Genomic DNA, 21,758 nt, shown 5'->3' with positions numbered 1-21,758 from the left:
TTTGTCCCCCCCCTGATGATTGATATATGCTACAGTCGTGATATTGTCAGACTGGAATCTTATGAATCTGGCTGAAGCCAGCTGAGGCCACGCCTGAAGCGCGTTGAATATCACTCTCAGTTCTAGAATATTTATCGGGAGGAGAGCCTCCTCCTGAGTCCACAAACCCTGAGCTTTCAGGGAATTCCAGACTGCACCCCAGCCTAATAGGCTGGCGTCCATCGTCACTATGACCCAAGCTGGCCTGCGGAAACACATTCCCTGGGACAGATGATCCTGTGACAACCACCAAAGAAGAGAGAGAGTCTCTGGTCTCTTGATCCAGATTTATCTTGAGGAGATAAATCTGCATAATCCCCATTCCACTGTTTGAGCATGCATAGTTGCTCACTTGCATCTCAGACCACTGCAAACGGAACTATGTCCATTGCCGCTACCATTAGTCTGATAACCTCCATACACTGAGCCACTGACGGCCGAGGAATGGAATGAAGAGCTCGGCAGGTGGTTAAAATCTTTGATTTCCTGACCTCCGTCAGAAAAATTTTCATGTCCACGAATCTATCAGAGTTCCCAGGAATGGAACTCTTGTGAGAGGGATAAGTGAACTCTTTTACGTTCACCTTCCACCCGTGAGATCTTAGAAAAGCCAACACGATGTCCCTGTGAGACTTGGCTAGTTGGTAAGTCGACGCCTGAATTAAGATATCGTCTAGATAAAGGTGCCACTGCTATGCCCCGCGGCCTTAGAACTGCCAGAAGGGACCCTAGCACCTTTGTGAAAATTCTGGGAGCTGTGGCCAACCCAAAGGGAAGAGCCACAAACTGGTAATGCTTGTCCAGAAAGGCGAACCTGAGGAACTGGTGATGATCTTTGTGGATAAGGATGTGGAGATACGCATCCTTTAAGTCCATGGTGGTCATATATTGACCCTCCTGGATGATTGGTAAAATAGTCCGAATGGTCTCCATCTTGAAGGATGGGACTCTGAGGAATCTGTTTAGGATCTTGAGATCTAAAATTGGTCTGAAGGTTCACTCTTTTTTGGGAACCACAAACAGATTGGAGTAAAACCCCTGCCCCTGTTCGGTTATCGGAACTGGGCAGATCACTCCCATGGTATATAGGTCTTCTACACAGCGTAAGAACGCCTCTCTTTTTGTCTGGTTTACAGAAATCTTTGAAATCTAGAAGATACCCCTGGGTTATGATTTCTAAAGCCCAGGAGTCCTGAATGTCTCTTGCCCAAGCCTGAGCAAAGAGAGAAAGTCTGCCCCCTACTAGATCCGGTCCCGGATCGGGGGCTACCCCTTCATGCTGTCTTGGTGGCAGCAGCTGGCTTCTTGGCCTGTTTACCCTTGTTCCAAGTCTGGGTAGGACTCCAGACTGACTTGGATTGAGCAAAATTCCCCTCTTGCTTTGCAGCAGGGGAAGAGATAGAGGGACCACCTTTGAAGTTTCCAAAGGAACGAAAATTATTTTGTTTGGTCCTCATCTTATTTGTCTTATCCTGAGGAAGGGCATGGCCTTTCCCTCCAATGATGTTTGAAATGATCTCTTTCAGTTCAGGCCAAAATAGGGTCTTACCCTTGAAAGGGATGGCTAAAAGCTTAGATTTTGATGACACATCAGCAGACCTGGACTTAAGCCATAACCCTCTACGCGCTAAAATGGCAAAACCTGAATTTGTTGCCGCTAATTTAGCCAGTTTAATAGCGGCATCTGTAATGAAAGAATTAGCTAGCTTGAGAGCCCTTATTCTATCCAGAATATAATCTAATGTGGTCTCAACCTGAAGAGCCCCGAACCAAAAAGCAGCTGCAGTAGTTACAGGAACAATGCTCGCTATAGGTTGGAGAAGAAAACCCTGATGAACAAATATTTTCTTTAGGAGACCCTCTAATTTTTTATCCATAGGATCTTTGAAAGCGCAACTGTCCTCAATAGGTATAGTTGTACGCTTAGCCAGGGTAAAAATAGCTCCCTCCACCTTAGGGATCGTCTGCCACGAGTCCCGCATGGTGTCTGATATGGGAAACATTTTTTTAAAGTAGGAGGGGGAGCGAATGGAATACCTGGTCTATCCCACTCCTTAGTAACAATGTCCGAAATCCTCTTAGGGACCGGAAAAACATCAGTGTAGGCAGGAACCTCTAGAAATCTATCCATTTTACACAATTTCTCAGGAACTACAATATGGTCACAATCATCCAGAGTCGCTAAAACCTCCCTGAGCAATAAGCGGAGGTGTTCTAGTTTAAATTTAAAAGCAGTCATATCTGAGTCTGTCTGAGGGAACATCTTTCCTGAATCAGAAATCCCTGACCACCAACTCAGAACATTGTGAGGGTACATCGGATATGGCTAATAAAGAGTCAAAGGGCTCAGCATTTGTTCTCACACCAGACCTACTGTGCTTCCCCTGCAACCCAGGCAGCTTAGATAAAACCTCTGTGAGGGTAGTATTCATAACTGCGGACATATCTTGCAGGGTGAAAGAATTGGACGCACTAGAAGTACTTGGCGTCGCTTGTGCGGGGCGTTAATGGTTGTGACACTTGGGGAGAATTAGATAGCATAACCCGATTCCCTTCGGACTGAGAATCATCCTGCGACATACTTTTAGTAGCTAAAATATGTTCTTTGCAATTTATTGACCTTTCAGTGCATGAGGGACACATTCTAAGTGGGGGTTCCACAATGGCTTCTAAACATATTGAACAATGACTTTCCTCAATGTCAGACATGTTGAACAGGCTAGTAAGGACTACAAACAAGCATGAAAACACTTTATTTAGTGAAAAAAATAATCTTAAAAAAACGGTACTGCGCCTTTAAGAGAAAAAAAAAGCATACACGTTCTGCAAAAATGCTTTAAAATGCACCAAATTTTTCAATTTTTTTACAGCAGGCTCAATATGTGTAGTTAACTTTGCCCCACAAGGAAATTTAACCCTTTAATGTGCAAACCGGATTGAACAAAGCCTAAATCCGGAAAAAACACCCCCAGCACCTTGCCACAGCCCTGCTGTGGCCCTACCTGCCCTCAGGGATGGTAAATATGGGGTTAAAGCTTTGATTTGGCCCAAAACATCTACAAGGGCCCTCAGGAGTTGGAGCTTGCTGCGAGAAAACAACTGCGCATCTGAGTCGCGAATAGGCCCCGCCCATCTCACTCGATGTCTCTACAGCCTCAAAGAACCGCACCAGAGCGGTTTTAAACTAGCCATGTGGGTTCTAAAAAATAAGCCAAGAGTCACGTCAATAAAGTTTGCCCAAAAAACGTTAACAGCACTCCCAGTTCATAAAAACGTTTGCCCACAAACATTCAAAACTCAGTGTCAACCATTTTTTAATTAGCCCCTTAGGCAAGCTTAGTAATGCCTTTCTATAGCTCTTAGGATTACTGCTTACCCTTACCCTCATGGGGATACTGTCAGCCTTTCTGAAATACACAGTCTCTCCCGAAAAAATGACTGAACATACCTCACTGCTATATAGCATGAAAACGTTCCTCACACTGAAGTTTCCTGTACTTCTCAGCCTCTGTGGGAACAGCACTGGATCTTCGTTACAAATGCTAAGATCATCATCCTCCAGGCAGAAGTCTTCATCCATCTGCTGCCTGAGAGTAAATAGTACACACCGGTACCATTTAAAACAAAAAACTCTTGCTTGAAGAAATAAAAACTAATATTTTATCACCTCTTTCACTTTACCCTTCCTAGTACTTAGAGTAGGCAAAGAGAATGACTGGGGGGTTGGAGCTAAGGGAGGAGCTATATAGACAGCTCTGCTGTGGTGCTCTTTGCCACTTGCTGTTAGCAGGAGAATAATATCCCACAAAGTAAAGGATGAATCCGTGGACTCGTCGTACATTATAGAAGAAATCTAGTGTATAATGTCCCTTTAACATTGTATTCTCTATCTAAATTATGAAAGAAAAAAAAGTTTAGGTTTCATGTCCTTATAGTCATTCTACATTTGTGATTTTGAAAATTTACCCACAATCACCTTCACTATGGGAAACCTGCTACTTGCTTCTTTAATAATCCCATGTCCATCAAACAACACGTGCCTTGAGCTTGTGTTGTACATTTGGTAGTCATATGTAATAAGGAAAAGTCACTCTCTCTTATCCACTATGAGCAGCAAGTATGTAACCCTCAGAATAACCCAACAGCCACAATATTTTTTAGAGGAAGTCGCTTACCAATTTTCTTAACATGGTGTTGCTCCCGAATTGTTCCCTGCTATGGGTATTTAAATAGAATATTGAATCTTCATATTATTCAAAACTCTTGCATGAATAATTTTTTATTGTGCAGAATTAATTTCTCTTCAAAACATATCATCTAGATCACTGGTTTTCAAACCTGTCCTCACGCCTCCCTAACAGGCCACATGTGAAATAATAAAGTAACCATGGTAATCTTGAAAACCTGGCCTGTTGGGGAGGCCTGAGGTTAGGTTTGAAAACCATTGATCTAGATTAAACAAGTTAGCAGGTAAATTTACTATTCATGAAAATGAAAAGAAAAAACAGATAAAAACACTGCCTTACCAACCTTTTTAAAGGAGGTGAGTAGCTTAACGCTAACAAAGCCCATTTTGTTTCGTCTCACATGTTTTAATAAGAAGGCATCTTTCTCAAGGTTTTCATCAGAAAGGTAATATTCAATCTGCAGTATTAGTTTTTGGACAAGCTCAGGATCAGGAGGCTTCCAGTCCTGGTCCAATTCATCACCATCATTCTCTCCGCCACTTGTTGCTGTTCCACTATAAAAATAAGTAAAATCAATAACTAAATTAACACATGGTAATTAAAAATAACAGTTTGTATAATGTAGATTGCCTTGCTAAAAAGTAACTTACATCAATAGGCTTTTCTACTCCCCTATTTGTATACATATATTTTTGTGAATGTTACCCAGTAATCACACACTTAACCCATTCCCTAGTTTTGCATAACCAACACTGTTATATTAACCCTTTGATTGCTAAGCACTTTCCCACCTGGGTGCTAAGATTTTTTAAGGGTTTTTCTTTTTGAACAACATTTTAACTTTTTTTTTCCAGACCCCAAAGACTTACATTGGTGGGTCTTGGGGGTCTGTAGCTGCTTAGATGCCTGAGATACAGGCTTCTAAGCAGCATGCCCCTTGCTGCTATACTTAACATTGTTAAGTATAAATAAAGTTGCGCCGTGACATCACGTTATTGCGTGTGATGTCACCGCGCATAACGTGAAGCCCCAGCGATGACTGTCACTATGCAGGCCCGATCACCGGGGTAGGAGCGGGTGGGAGCCCCCAGATCTCCCTCAAGGTGGGAGAGTGCTAATGACGGCTCTGAGCCGTCATTAGCACCCGAGTGGGAAACTGACTGCTCAGAGCAGTCATTAGCACTCAAGGGGTTAATATACTTTTACCTCCGATTATTTTGTTTTTAAGCCTCTACAGACTAATTTTATTCAGTCAGTGCCCTCTCATAAGTAACGCCACAGGCATGATCACAATCTTATCTATATGGCACACATGAACCAACACCCTCTAGCTGTGAAAACAGTCAAATGCAGTGAGATAAGAGGCAGCCTTTAAGGGCTTAGAAATAAGCATGAGTCTACCTAGGTTTATCTTTCAACTAAGAATACCAAGAGAATAAAACAAAAATTTGATAAAAGTGAATTGGAAAGTTTAGTCAAAATTAAACTTCACGATTCCGATAGGGCTTGCAATTTTATACGGTCCTTTAATAGAAATCACTGCAATATGTAGTATTTATCTATTTAAATGGATTTTACCTTTTATTTTTTACACTACATTTGTGCTTCTTGTCACAAGGAGGAGGCAGACTTTTCAGGAACTTTTAATCTGAGCCTGATGTCAAAACTTCTAGGCTAGTGAATAGACTCGATAATGGGAGATTCTATTTGCTCATGCCCAGAACTGACAAAAAAAAAAAAAAAAAAAAAAAAAAAAAATCAAAAACACAACCCTTAGGATTTTGAAAATTCTCTGCTCTATCACATTAGGGCCAGATCTACAAAGAGAATTTGTAAGTACTAAGTTTGCAAGAAAACAAGTTATTTGCACAATCTTTTTCTTTTTTATAAATTTACTTTGATTTAACATTATTTTTTGTTTACCAAAGGAGCACTGGTCAATACCCCTTTAAGGTGTAGTTGCTATTTGAACAGAAATGTTAGACTGGGTAATTTAAAGGGTCAAGCAACACTAAAATTCTTATTGTTTAATAGGTTAGATAACACCTTCACTACCCATCCCCCAGCTTTGCACAACCAACATTGTTATATTAATATACTTTATAACATTTAAACCTCTAAATTTCTGCCTGTTTCTAAGCCACTACAGACAGACAGACAGACAGTCTCTTATCACATGCTTTTTTTTTTTCTCATGTGTTTTTAGTTCATGTGGACCATAAGATAAATAACTCCACGGGTGTGAGCAGAATGTTAAGATTTAGCACAACACAGCACTATGGCTAAAATGCAAGTCAATAGATAAATAAGTCATATGATCAGGGGGCAGATAGAAGATAAGAGAGATGTATTTATGCATAAATAGAACATATTCTATGTGAAGAACATTGAAATGTGAAATATTATTTCATGTTGGGTTAGCGCACTTTTTTTGTGAGCAAATAGGGCGTTGACTTTATTTCCACTTGCGTGCACTCCATTAAAGTCTATAGGGGAATACGTTAAAGTCACAATATTGTAACTTCAGAATTTAGCAAGCGCAGGAGGGAAATATTTTTACTTTCAACAACTTGCAATACATGCGGTAACGCACACAAAAAGCAGAAGTTCAGCGCAGTTAGCGCACGAGATATAGCCACCCATTACCAGCTAGCTCCCCGTATTACATCTTTCAAGAAGAATACCAAGAGAACAAAGTAAATCTAATGATAGAAATAATAAATGAAAATACCTTAAAACTGTGTACATCCACCCACCTCTGCATCAGGTTTTTAGACTGGTATAACCATTTCTTCAGGTGGTAAAAATAAGGCTTTTTTCTTGCCTTGGAAAAAAAGGATTGGGCTCTAGAGAAAGTGGGGAGCTGCATGAGGCCTATGGGCAGTCAGATGACCAATACTACTGGAGAAAGACAATGAAACTACCTTACTGTAATGCGGTTAAACCCATCCCTTGAAAACACTCTTCAATATGATATAGATATACACACACACCTTATTGAAAGTGGTTATACACTGTGGTCTAATTACGGTAATTTTAATGAGGCTAATTATCCCCTTCTCGTGATAAATGACAGGTTGTTTTCTAACACATTACATGTTTTGACACGTCTGCCACGTAGATTATGTGATGAGCTCTACAGTTTAAAAAGATGTCTACAATACATTCCAGAGTGATTCTCCTTTAGGCCCTGGGGCATCATGATTGAAGCATAAAGATTACAAAAGTGCAATAAATAAAATATGGCATTTTTATTCTCAAATTATGTAGCACGGTGTGCTCTACTGCCCATACTGTACATGTAAATGACCAGATGTAAAAAGGACTTTTTTTTTGGGCGATATTTATAGTGGCAGCCACTGATTAGCCAAAGAGATAAAACACAGTAAATCTGGCCTATTAGAGAGGATAGAGCTCAGAAACTGTAAGCAAACAAGTGTTACATTTCAAAACAGGAACCATAAACAAGTCAAGTATAGGGAAGTCAATCAAGTTCAGTTAAATTTGATTAAAAAACAGCCAGAATTTATAACAGGTGAATCAATGTCTCCATATAGAAAGCTGGGGTCAGCTCAAGAGAATATTCAGTATGTTCATCAAACCGCCAACACACAAAAAGCCATACAGATTACTGGTTGCTTTTATTTAATACACAAAAGGCAACTCCAATAACAAAAAAATTAATGTCGTTAAAAAGGGACAGTCAAGTCCAAAAAAAATAAAAAAAATTAATGGATTCAAATAGGTCATTCAATTTTAAACAACTTTCCAATTTACTTGTATCACCAATTTTGCTTTGTTCTTTTGGTATTTTAGTTGAAAGCTAAACCTAGGAGGTTCATATGCCAATTTCTTAGACCTTGAAGGCCGCCTAATCTAAAAGCATTTCGCAAGTTTTTGACCACTAGAGGGCATTAGTTCATGTGTTTCACATAGATAATATTGAGCTCACGCACGTGAATTTACCAAGGAGTGAGCACTGATTGGCTAAAGTGCAAGTCTGTCAAATGAACTGAAATATGGGGGCAGTCTGCAGAGGATTAGATACAAGGTAATTACAGAGGTAAAATGTGTATTATAACCATTTGTTATGCAAAACTGGGGAATGGGTAATAAAGAGATTATCTTTTTAAACAACAAAAATTCTGGTGTTGACTATCCCTTTAAACAATTCTAGAGAGAACCCGGTGGCAGAAAGGGAAACAGCTTTTAAAAGTGGCATTTTACAAACCTGTTGCACATCATTTTTTCCTTAGAGCCAACCCCTATTTTATCTATGAGAATCTACATTCCACCGATACTCAAGACAAGGACTAGTCTGGTAGCATACGGCTATAACTAGAATCTAAAACGTCACACCCTCTGCTAGACTTACACAATGAGAGAGGTTATAAGTAGCTTCACCTGAAAAGGACTTTGAACAGGGATTCTAAATAAGGCTGCCGAGACAGTGTGTTAAAGCATTTGGCTGGGCTGTGAGAGATTATGTTTTTTTTTTATTTCAGAAACAATAGCTTTAAATGGATTCTGCATTGAGTCCAGCATAAGAAATAATAATAATAAAAATTAAAAAAAGTAAATAAAAATAAAATGTAATTTGAAGTAGAAGAGTGATTTACAATTTATTTTACCGGACATAAATTTAACTGATCCAAGGCATAACTGTAAGCCACAGAGCAAAACATTACACAGCAATCTTAAACTATGCACAGTATAAAATATGTAATATATACCAGAAAATCTGGGGAACTCTACTCCTATGTCCATGCCATATTTAAAAAGGGACATTAAACCCAAATTGTAAACTACATAAATTATGAACCTTCATATATAAGAATAATTTTTCAATGAAAACTGCAGCTTTATTTGAACAAAATTAGTTTATTGTTTTCACCAATTTCCCTGTTCCCCCAGAACAAAAGAACGACTACTAACCAATTACAAACTAATATCCAGCTACAGCACAAACTCTTGTTTGCACATGTGCGGACTTGGGTATCCTGCCCTCTTGTATTCCCTTAAGGAGGTTTAGTACCGATTCAACTTAGGAAACTCATTCTTTGCAATAATAACTATCATGTTTCTGGGTGTAAAGCTGATAATCCACCTTTTAAAAAGCATGTGACACCATTGAAACTTAGGGAGGGGGGAAAAAAAAAAAAAAAAAAAAAAAAAAAAAAAGAAGTGTAAACAAAGCTCACAAATTGCAGTATTAACCCAAGCCTCCCTGGGAGAAAGTGAAACAAGCACAATTTTTATAAGTATTTTACAGCAGAAGGCTGCAAAATAAATAATTATTGCATATTACGATACTGTTTCACTTGCAATAATGAAACAATGTATGTGCTGTTAAAATGTCAAGTTTAATGGTCCTTTAATAATGTACAGTACTGTAGTTATGCTGCAGCTTCGCCTAAAAATTCACATAGGGCCATTTAAAAAAAAAGTAATTTTTAAATGACCCAAAAGTAAAACTGATTTATTTCACATTTTCAGGGTTTATAGCTATTACCTGTTAAGGGTTTAATGGACATGTGAATAATAAAATGCTTTGTTCAAGAATTTTTATTATAACGCCTTCGCTACTTTGTAACTATAGTTAAAGGGACTGTCTACACCAATAGTTTTTGCGGACTCATAAATAACTCCACGGGAGTGAGCACAATGTTATCTATATGTTACACAAACTATAACTGAACTGTCCAAATGCACTAAGATAAGGAGGTGGCCTTCAACAGCTTAGAAATCAGTTTATAAGCCTACCTATCTAGGTTTAGCTTTTAACATAGAATGCCAAAAGAACAAAGCTAAATTTTATAAAACAAAAATTGGTTAAACTTTCACTATTCAGATAGGGCATCAAAATTGTAATTTTTAACTCGACTGTCTCTTTAAATACAGTTGAATCCACACTCAGGAGCAGCAACACGTTTTCACTCCAGAGCGGGAAATGGCAAGTGAGCCAATCAAGAGAATCATATGGACATAGAAGCAAAAAAACAAACAAAAAACACACAACCCACAATACGCTGCCACCTCGGCAATGCTGCTCTTTGACTGTTCTTTTCGCTATAGTTGTACTGTGTTAAGGAAAACTTACATTGCAGCCAGAGAACAGCGCAGTTTGAAGAGAACAGCCTGATGTGGAGCAGCGCTGCAAAGTTTCTGCATGTGCCCCATTCTTTCTGCGATATCTCAGATCACAGCATGTTCTGCTGTGGGCATAACAATCACCCTAGAATTGCTTGTTCAAACTTCCACTGTGGAGGGGTTCGTATCAAGTTGTAATATACATATGAACACATACATTTTAGGCTATGCAAGTTAAATCAGATTTACTGACTGCTTATAGGAGATATAGATAGTAAAATGTAGAGGAACAACCACTAGTTGCCAATATCAAATATCTTCTGAAATGAATGACGTGCACATCAACACCTAACATTATCAGATTAGTACAATGCTCTTACTTCTCCCGAGCAATTTGTATAATTTCTATGTTAAGTCATTGTTGGTAGATTTATATAAGAGTCTGGAAGGTATGGCTAAAAGTGGTTGCTGCAGGTCTGATGAAGGTATCTTGGAGGGGATGCTTGATCAAAAGGTCTGATGTGAGCATGCAGGGAAAAATGACCTGATCTCTTGGATGATGGCATGTGGCTGAGGAGGCAACAGGGTCATGGGTCTGATGTGGGAATGTGGCCAAGGGAGTGCCAAGTCAGAGTCTAACTAAAAGGTGTGCTGTGAATGAGAGGGTCTTCCGGGCCAAGAGAGTTGTATGTGGTGGAAAGGTGACCATTCTCTGATTTGAAAGTGTGGCTTAGTGGGCTTCCAGACCATGGGGTCTTATCTTAATGGCCAGGAGTCTGATCTGAAATCAGATGTGTGTTTGTTGCCAAGGGGTATGCAAGGCTATGAGATCTTATGTGGACATGTGGCTGAAAGGGGCAGTAGGGCCACATGTATGATCTGAAATCTGATGTGAACAATTTGTTAAGGGCAATGTTCTAATCCAAGGGCTGATATGGGCATGTGGTCAAGACTATTAGAACAGGGATTGACTAAGGTCTAATTTGGTTGTGTGACTAACAGAATGCAGGGTCATTGGTCTTAGATGGGTGTGTGACTGCAAAAGGAGCTGTAGTGACAGAAGGTCTGCAGGGTCAATGGAGTGATTTAAGTTCTGATGTGACACTGCAGGGAGATGGGTCTAATCCAAATCATGATCTGATCACACACACACTAAAACAGCTAGAATAAAATCAAGACATATTACCCACTGAACACTGCTGTCCATGTGACCAGCTTCACTTGCTAAGACGCCTTTTTGCCCAGTGAGAATCACTTCCTATCTCCTGAAGCTGTCATGCAGTGAGGACCAGGTCTCATATGCCCTGTTCCCTCTTAGAGCCAATGATATCAGGAATGCATTCAGTCAATCTCAGCAGGCTAGAAAGAGCTTAAAGGGGCAGTATACTATAACATTGTTTTTCCCTTAATGTGTTTTCAATTACTTTTTTTACCAGCTGCAGAGTATAAAATGTATGAGATTTGCTTTTTAAGGCTTATTTGTGTATATGATTTTTTGTGTTTTGAAGCCTGAACCTAATAAAATGGGTTGAGCTTGTAGGTATAATCAGATCTCATTACTTTATTACATTGTGTACACATATCTGCTTCTTTATCTTATATCTGACCATAAACCAATCAGAACAATGGAAAATTAACATTTTATTACCTTATCTCTTCTATAACCCACTGGTAGTGTAATTTCTTCTGCTGGCTGTGTTTACAGATCTTGGCCTCGTGGCCAAAAACTTTCAGGATGGGTGGGGATACCACAGGATAAATAAACTATTTTAAATGCTAATAAAAGGCTAATGGAAATACTTGTAAACAATTTAATACACTCCAGCAGGTAAAGTGGATCATTGGGAACAAATTAAAGGGGATTTTTTTTTTGCGTAAACTGTCCCTTTAAAGTGCCATAAAACATGTTGAGATCTGTGCATATCCTAAAAAGGGCTAATTAAGTAAAAAATAGTTTGCATTAAAAAAAAAAAAAGGAGTTTAAAAAAAATTGCTGGCAAGTATTTTAAAATAATTTTCAAAAATAAGCAAAATTGCTTATAAAGCTATGCTGTCTGGAGAAGCCTGATCCACCCCTCATCAGTGTTTAGCATCAGAAATACAGGAATTGTATTTCAGCTGAGTTCACAGCAGTTATTTGCTTCTAGGCATGCTCCAGATAATGAGTGTTAAAGTCTTGGCAATTCTACCATAGCAATGGTGGATATAGATGCAGCCATAAAAGGAATTGTGAGGGGGAGTTAGAGCTGTACAATTCAGAAAGGGTTAATGGCGAGGCACTGCAGTATAGAATTTGCAGGTAAAGTAATTAAAAGTACATATTATATTTTGTCTATCCCAACTTGTTTTATGTCCCTTTAAAAAGGGACATTCTACACTAGATTTTTCTTCGCATAAATGTTTTGTAGATGATCTATTTATATAGCCCATAACGTTTTTTTTTAAAAATAAATGTATAGTTTTGCTTATTTTTAAATAACATTGCTCTGATTATCAGACTCCTAACCAAGCCCCAAAGTTTTATGTGAATACTGTCAGCTACCTTCTCCAGCTTGCTCCTGTTTGTGTAAAGGGTCTTTTCATATGCAAAATAAGGGGGCCCCCTCCCCCTTATTTTGCATATGAAAAGACCCTTTACACAAACAGTGTACAAACAGTCTTATTTGCCACTTGCAGTGGGCTTTCCAACTGAATTTTCAACAGAGCTAAACTGAGAGCTTCTAAGTACGTTTTTAAACCATTTTATACTGGATTTTTATATCAGTATCTGTGCATCTTATTCTTTATAGTAGTGTCTATTACATGCAGTTATATGAAAAGGAGTGTATACTGTCCCTTTAAGGACCAGGGCTAGTTTTACATTTCTGTGGTGTTTGTGTTTAGCTGTAATTTTCCTCTTACTCATTTACTGTACCCACACATTATATACAGTTTTCGCCATTAAGTTGACTTTCTAAAATATACCATTATTTTCATCATATCATAATTTACTATAATTCTTTTTTTTTTTTTTATAAAATATGGAAAACAAAATAAAATAAAAAAACAAACACAGATACACACACTTTTTCTAACTTTGACCCGCAAAATCTGTTACACTTCTACAACTACCATAAAACACCCATGCTAAATAGTTTATAAATTTTGTCCTGAGTTTAGAAATACCCAATGTTAACATGTTATTTGCAATTTATAGGGCAATAAATACAAGTACTGTAGTACTTTGCAATTTCCAAACCTTTTTTTTTCTCTCAAAATTAGCGATAGTTATATTGGAACACTGATATCTATAAGGAATCCCTGAATAACCCTTCACATACAAGAGAGAGACAACCCAATTAGTAGACAACCCAAAGTATTGATCTAGGCCCATTTTGGTACATTTCATGCCACCCTTTCACTGCCAAATAAATAAATAAAAAATCGTTCACTTTTTCACAAACTTTTAGTGTTCTCACTAAAATTATTTACAAACAGCGGGTGCAATTATTGCACAAATGGTTGTAAATGGTTCTCTGGGATCCCCTTTGTTCAGAAATAGCAGACTTATATGGCTTTGGCGTTGCTTTTTGGTAATTAGAAGGCCGCTAAATGCCTACTACTAGGGTAAATAAACCAATGGCTCTACTTATATAAATGCCAAGACTCTTGTCCTATCTAAATATCCACACTATAATACATGCGGTTTATAAGGGAGAGGTGCTGTGTATAGACACTATGAATTTAAAGACAGTGGAAAGAGATCCACAAAGTAATACACTAATAGCACTCCAAGAGTCGTGAGAAAAAGTGTAAATTAAATCACTACCAACAAGATTTACATGAACTCACTTGGGAAAGGGTACATGGACACTGGAATAAAATAACTTTTATTGGGTTAAAATTAAAAAGCAGGGATCTAAAATTTAAAATTACAACCAGGGGCAAGAAGAATAGCAGTGATACTCTCTGCTAGGACTGATTATGCAGAAAATTATCAAATTCACCAAGAGTGATGTATGTAAATAGCCAGATTGGGGGGACCTTCTGAGTGAGGCTAATATCGATGAAAATTAACAGCACAGAAAGGTATATTGTGTAGAGTGATTGGTGTATACAGTAACGAACAACACTTGGCAATTGTAGCTTATGAGAGTGTTCTCAAAAGTTGTTAGATAATACAGACTTTCATTGATAAATGTAACAGGATGTGATTAGTTGTAAGTGGGAGGACATCGTAAGCTAGGATTTAAATAGCTAAATTGTCGTATTTAGATAGAGCTTCAAATAATAGGTGAATAGTATACCATTATTAGATGATAGAGTCACAGCTTGAATAATGTTCGTTTCAATACACTGCTAGTGACTGTGCACTTGGAATATACGAAGTCTAAAAATAAGGTAATGTAAACCTATAGGTTTCTTTATTTATAGCACAAGGTGAGAGTAGGCCGCTAAATGCCTCTGCGCACCACACTTGTATTATGCCCAGCAGTGAATGGGTTAATTAGGTAGCTTGTAGGGCTAATTTTAGTTTAGAGATCAGCCTCCCACCTGACACATCCCACCCCCTGACCCTTCAAACCAATCTCTTCTCTCCCCCACAAGTCTGCCAGTACTAAAATAAAAAAAAAAAAAACATTTTAAATAAAATACATACATACACACGCACACTCTTCAGTATAGGATACCCCCTTAGCCTCCAACCAGCTCTCTAACCCTCCCCCCTCTACCTACCATCTTGGGTACTGGCAGCTGTCAGTACCCAGTTTGCTAAGAAAAAAAAAAAAAATATAAAAAAAATTAGGAGATATATATATATATAGATATATATTTTGATACAAGAGATAGGGTGCACACAGATAGAACTAAAGGGTAAAGCGTATTGTGCTGGCAATCCTAAATGAATATAAACAAATTAATTAGAAAAGAGCTCTAACATATCAAAAGAGCTAAAGCGGATACCTGGCCGCACCAACACACCCCTACAGTATACTAAGGAATGACATCCTAAACAGGTATGCTGAACATATGCTTTTAATAAAAACAAAGCCAAAAAAGATACATGCTGAGAAAAATGGCAACAACAAGATACAGCACACAAACATATACCAAGCGTAGTGCACTACTGTCAACTGTGAGCTAGCATTTGCATAGTATTGTTAACTCATGAGAAAGTCCGTTCTTGATGCCGGGCACTTAAGTGTTAAAAACACGCTCCGGTTTAAAGATTTAGACTGATTACCGTCCTTGATATCTCATTATGTGTATTTGTTCCGGTACCGGATTAAGGATATAATGTGAGAGTCCAAAGGATGGTACTAGTACTATTGCAAACTTTATCCCATGTGCTAATGACAGCTCCAACTTTAAACTTTCAGTGTGCAAGACTTATTACTGCATGGCTTACCTCCGCTATCTTCACACACTCTACGGTATTACCTGGCAGGATCTCATCCGTGGTGTGACTTACAGCGATGTATTCCGCCTATGCAGCTCTTCACTTGCTTGGTTGTGTTGTGTTCACTTGATATCGTCAGATTCACAGCATATCCACCATGCTGGCGTTCTCCACACTGTGTCTTGTTCTACACATTACGCGTTTCGCCCCTCCCCCTTTCCGGGCTGAACTCAGGGCTTCATCAGATGTGTCTAATTAGACACCACAGCAGACTTTATAACACTTGTGCAGATACAAAGTTACACCTCCTTCATGTATGTTAAAGGGAAGTGTATAGTGCATGTACATTTCAATGGCTACAATTAGATTACACTACACATTTAATATACAACTAATCTATACAAATATGGTATTTTGCAATTCACACATTTTTGAAAACTGCTTATTATATACTGATAAAATACAGCATTAGATTTAAATATACACTGAGAACCACTTATGTGAACATTTTTTCATGCTCATTACTAAGCTGCCGTGTATTATTTCATACACATTTTCTAACAGTGTTAATAAATAAGGAATACTTATAGAAAACAGGAAAATTCGATTTTTTCATTCAAACCAAAGGGAGAGAGGGTATAGAGTCTGTACATCCAGCGTGACTCATGCTGGAGCAGTAATTGGTCAGTATTACCTCCTCTCCTCCTTGGTTTGATGTGTTCAATACCCAATACTCTTAGGAGAGAGAAATCAGTCATGCATTTTTTGGAAGTGTCTGGCCACTGGACTGTCTGACTCCTTATCTTTAATGCTATCTCTGTGTTCCCTCACCCTTTCTTTTAATTCACGTGTCGTTTTCCCAATGTAAAATTTGGGACACGAACAGTGTAACATATAAATGACATTTGAGGTATTGCAGACTATTCTTTCATTGATGTGGTAAGACCTATCTGAATATTCAGTGCAAAAATTTGAGGCTTTAACGATGTACTTGCAGTACACACACATCTGCCACAAGGTTCGCAACCTTTTCTAGTCTGTGCCTGTGTTAGCCAATTTTTTGGGGTGTCTCTTTGGAACTCACTACGAACCAATTTATCCTTAATACTGGGAGCTCTTTTGGCTGTAAGCAGTGGGTACTCAGAAATAAATTTAGCAACTGAACTATCATTTAATAAAATGTGCCAGTGTTTATTAAGGATATTCCGCAATTTGTTCCAATGGGAATTATATTTTGTTATTAAACGAATACTATTCTCTTCCTTAGGCTTTTCAGTTCTATATAATAATTCATTTCTGGGTTTCTGCCTAGCTCTAAGCCATCCTTTCTTAACTTGATTCTTAGAGTACCCTCTCTGAAGGAACCTCTGAGCCATCTCTCCGGCCTGCCTTTCAAAATCTTGTTCAGTGGAGCAGCACCTCTTGAGCCTCAAGAACTGTCCCACTGGAATGCCATTTTTTAAGGCCTCCGGGTGGTGGCTGGAACCATACAACAGATTATTAGTTGCTGTTTCTTTTCGAAACACTTTGCTTTTTAATAATCCATCTTCAATGGTGAGTTTGAGATCCAAAAAAGTAGTTTCCTTATTACTAATCTGGTGAGTTAAGAACAAATTTCTGTTATTATTGTTCAGAATCTCAACAAATTTATTGGCTGAAGTTTCATCCCCTTTCCACAAAACTAGGATGTCATCCACATAGCGCAGCCATAGGACGACGTGAGCCTCCACCCATATATCTAATTCCTGGAAGACATCAACTGCCTCCCAGACACCTAGATGGAGACAGGCATAGGTGGGGGCGCACGCCGAACCCATGGCTGTGCCCCTTAACTGTCTAAAAAAATTTGCCATCAAACATAAATATGTTATTGGTTAACACAAATTCCAATAATTTGAGTACCAAGGTAGTGTTGTCACTGTACTCTTCTCCACGTAGTTTAAGGAAGTATTCTGCTGCTTCCAAACCTACTTTATGTGGAATAGAAGAGTACAGTGACTCCACATCAAGAGTGAGTAGAAGCATATCTGGTTCCATTTTAATTTTATCCAATTTTCTTAAAACGTCCCCCGTGTCTTGCACATAGGAGGACAGTTCAGTTAAGAAGGGACGTAGAAAAAAATCTACATATCTACTTATCCCCTCTGTTGGTCCCCCAATCCCAGACACTATGGGACGTCCTGGTGGGTGTGTGATGCTTTTGTGCACCTTGGGGATGCAGTAGAACGTAGGAACTACTGGGTGAGTCGGACTCAGAAATTCAAATTCTTTTTTAGTCAGTAACCCTGATTCTTTTGCTTGTCTCAAAATGATGAATAAATCATCACAAGATTTTTCATAAGTTTGTCTAGTGACAGCCTCATATTGTTCTTTTACACCTAGCTGTCTCAGGACTTCTTTCACATAGTCAGCCTGGTTAAGGATGACAATATTCCCACCCTTATCGGATGGTTTGATCTGAATTTCTTTTTTGCTCATCAAATCTTTAAGAGCTCTTCTCTCTTTTTTGCTCAGATTGTCACTCACTATGCCTGAAACTCCTATGTCACCTACTTCTCTTTCCACACATTTAACAAAAGTGTGGACACTGGGAGATAAGGATAGTTGGGGCATAAATTTAGACGTAGGTTTAAAATTTGATTTTTTGGGGTAAATGATACCTGTATCGGTTTCCTCCTGTTCTTCTAATAAGGATACTAAGTTTGCAACTGCCTCTGCATCCTCACTCTCAACGGGGCCACAACTCTGGGATCTATTACCCCAAAGTTTTTTCAATAATATTTTCCTTGCAAAAAGGTTTAGATCTTTCACGAATTCAAATTTATCTAAGCCATTAGAGGGACAGAATGATAATCCTTTCTTTAACAATTCAATGTGTACCATATTTAAACTAACTGAGGAGAGGTTAATTACTGACATTTCCTCTTCTATATTAGTTAGTTTGTGTTTTCCCAGAATTGACTCTTTCCTCTGATTCCTGGTTGTCATGCGATACTGGGGATTGCTCCTGTATCTCCCTCCTCTGCTCCTTTGTCTCTGTCTGCTGGAATAAGCTCGACCACCTCCCCCTCTTTCGTCTGCCTCCTCTCCGGGTCCTACCCCTAAAGGGATTCTCCCCTGTAATGCAGTTCTTATATTTTGGGGGGCATTCTCTAATTCATTCTCAGAGTTGTCTGTACCTGAGTCATATGCATATCTGGTACAGTACCAGATATGCATATGACTCAGGTACAGACAACTCTGAGAATGAATTAGAGAATGCCCCCCAAAATATAAGAACTGCATTACAGGGGAGAATCCCTTTAGGGGTAGGACCCGGAGAGGAGGCAGACGAAAGAGGGGGAGGTGGTCGAGCTTATTCCAGCAGACAGAGACAAAGGAGCAGAGGAGGGAGATACAGGAGCAATCCCCAGTATCGCATGACAACCAGGAATCAGAGGAAAGAGTCAATTCTGGGAAAACACAAACTAACTAATATAGAAGAGGAAATGTCAGTAATTAACCTCTCCTCAGTTAGTTTAAATATGGTACACATTGAATTGTTAAAGAAAGGATCATCATTCTGTCCCTCTAATGGCTTAGATAAATTTGAATTCGTGAAAGATCTAAACCTTTTTGCAAGGAAAATATTATTGAAAAAACTTTGGGGTAATAGATCCCAGAGTTGTGGCCCTGTTGAGAGTGAGGATGCAGAGGCAGTTGCAAACTTAGTATCCTTATTAGAAGAACAGGAGGAAACCGATACAGGTATCATTTACCCCAAAAAATCAAATTTTAAACCTACGTCTAAATTTATGCCCCAACTATCCTTATCTCCCAGTGTCCACACTTTTGTTAAATGTGTGGAAAGAGAAGTAGGTGACATAGGAGTTTCAGGCATAGTGAGTGACAATCTGAGCAAAAAAGAGAGAAGAGCTCTTAAAGATTTGATGAGCAAAAAAGAAATTCAGATCAAACCATCCGATAAGGGTGGGAATATTGTCATCCTTAACCAGGCTGACTATGTGAAAGAAGTCCTGAGACAGCTAGGTGTAAAAGAACAATATGAGGCTGTCACTAGACAAACCTTGTGATGATTTATTCATCATTTTGAGACAAGCAAAAGAATCAGGGTTACTGACTAAAAAAGAATTTGAATTTCTGAGTCCGACTCACCCAGTAGTTCCTACGTTCTACTGCATCCCCAAGGTGCACAAAAGCATCACACACCCACCAGGACGTCCCATAGTGTCTGGGATTGGGGGACCAACAGAGGGGATAAGTAGATATGTAGATTTTTTTCTACGTCCCTTCTTAACTGAACTGTCCTCCTATGTGCAAGACACGGGGGACGTTTTAAGAAAATTGGATAAAATTAAAATGGAACCAGATATGCTTCTACTCACTCTTGATGTGGAGTCACTGTACTCTTCTATTCCACATAAAGTAGGTTTGGAAGCAGCAGAATACTTCCTTAAACTACGTGGAGAAGAGTACAGTGACAACACTACCTTGGTACTCAAATTATTGGAATTTGTGTTAACCAATAACATATTTATGTTTGATGGCAAATTTTTTAGACAGTTAAGGGGCACAGCCATGGGTTCGGCGTGCGCCCCCACCTATGCCTGTCTCCATCTAGGTGTCTGGGAGGCAGTTGATGTCTTCCAGGAATTAGATATATGGGTGGAGGCTCACGTCGTCCTATGGCTGCGCTATGTGGATGACATCCTAGTTTTGTGGAAAGGGGATGAAACTTCAGCCAATAAATTTGTTGAGATTCTGAACAATAACAACAGAAATTTGTTCTTAACTCACCAGATTAGTAATAAGGAAACTACTTTTTTGGATCTCAAACTCACCATTGAAGATGGATTATTAAAAAGCAAAGTGTTTCGAAAAGAAACAGCAACTAATAATCTGTTGTATGGTTCCAGCCACCACCCGGAGGCCTTAAAAAATGGCATTCCAGTGGGACAGTTCTTGAGGCTCAAGAGGTGCTGCTCCACTGAACAAGATTTTGAAAGGCAGGCCGGAGAGATGGCTCAGAGGTTCCTTCAGAGAGGGTACTCTAAGAATCAAGTTAAGAAAGGATGGCTTAGAGCTAGGCAGAAACCCAGAAATGAATTATTATATAGAACAACTGAAAAGCCTAAGGAAGAGAATAGTATTCGTTTAATAACAAAATATAATTCCCATTGGAACAAATTGCGGAATATCCTTAATAAACACTGGCACATTTTATTAAATGATAGTTCAGTTGCTAAATTTATTTCTGAGTACCCACTGCTTACAGCCAAAAGAGCTCCCAGTATTAAGGATAAATTGGTTCGTAGTGAGTTCCAAAGAGACACCCCAAAAAATTGGCTAACACAGGCACAGACTAGAAAAGGTTGCGAACCTTGTGGCAGATGTGTGTGTACTGCAAGTACATCGTTAAAGCCTCAAATTTTTGCACTGAATATTCAGATAGGTCTTACCACATCAATGAAAGAATAGTCTGCAATACCTCAAATGTCATTTATATGTTACACTGTTCGTGTCCCAAATTTTACATTGGGAAAACGACACGTGAATTAAAAGAAAGGGTGAGGGAACACAGAGATAGCATTAAAGATAAGGAGTCAGACAGTCCAGTGGCCAGACACTTCCAAAAAATGCATGACTGATTTCTCTCTCCTAAGAGTATTGGGTATTGAACACATCAAACCAAGGAGGAGAGGAGGTAATACTGACCAATTACTGCTCCAGCATGAGTCACGCTGGATGTACAGACTCAATACCCTCTCTCCCTTTGGTTTGAATGAAAAAAAATCGAATTTTCCTGTTTTCTATAAGTATTCCTTATTTATTAACACTGTTAGAAAATGTGTATGAAATAATACACGGCAGCTTAGTAATGAGCATGAAAAAATGTTCACATAAGTGGTTCTCAGTGTATATTTAAATCTAATGCTGTATTTTATCAGTATATAATAAGCAGTTTTCAAAAATGTGTGAATTGCAAAATACCATATTTGTATAGATTAGTTGTATATTAAATGTGTAGTGTAATCTAATTGTAGCCATTGAAATGTACATGC

General features: G+C 38.7%; 1 protein-coding gene across 1 annotated transcript in view; it reads right to left on the bottom strand.

Moving 5' to 3' along the window:
• Positions 1-21,758, bottom strand: part of LARP6 (La ribonucleoprotein 6, translational regulator) — a 97,028-nt gene that overhangs the window by 8,093 nt on the left and 67,177 nt on the right. The window contains exon 2 of the mRNA XM_053717546.1: positions 4,570-4,780. Within this exon, the coding sequence (XP_053573521.1) occupies positions 4,570-4,780 (211 nt within the window). The remainder of the gene's footprint in view (positions 1-4,569; positions 4,781-21,758) is intronic.

The sequence above is a fragment of the Bombina bombina genome, chromosome 6, assembly GCF_027579735.1.
Source record: "Bombina bombina isolate aBomBom1 chromosome 6, aBomBom1.pri, whole genome shotgun sequence".
In the NCBI taxonomy this organism is placed as follows: domain Eukaryota; kingdom Metazoa; phylum Chordata; class Amphibia; order Anura; family Bombinatoridae; genus Bombina; species Bombina bombina.
This window is presented reverse-complemented; position numbering and strand designations above follow the sequence as displayed.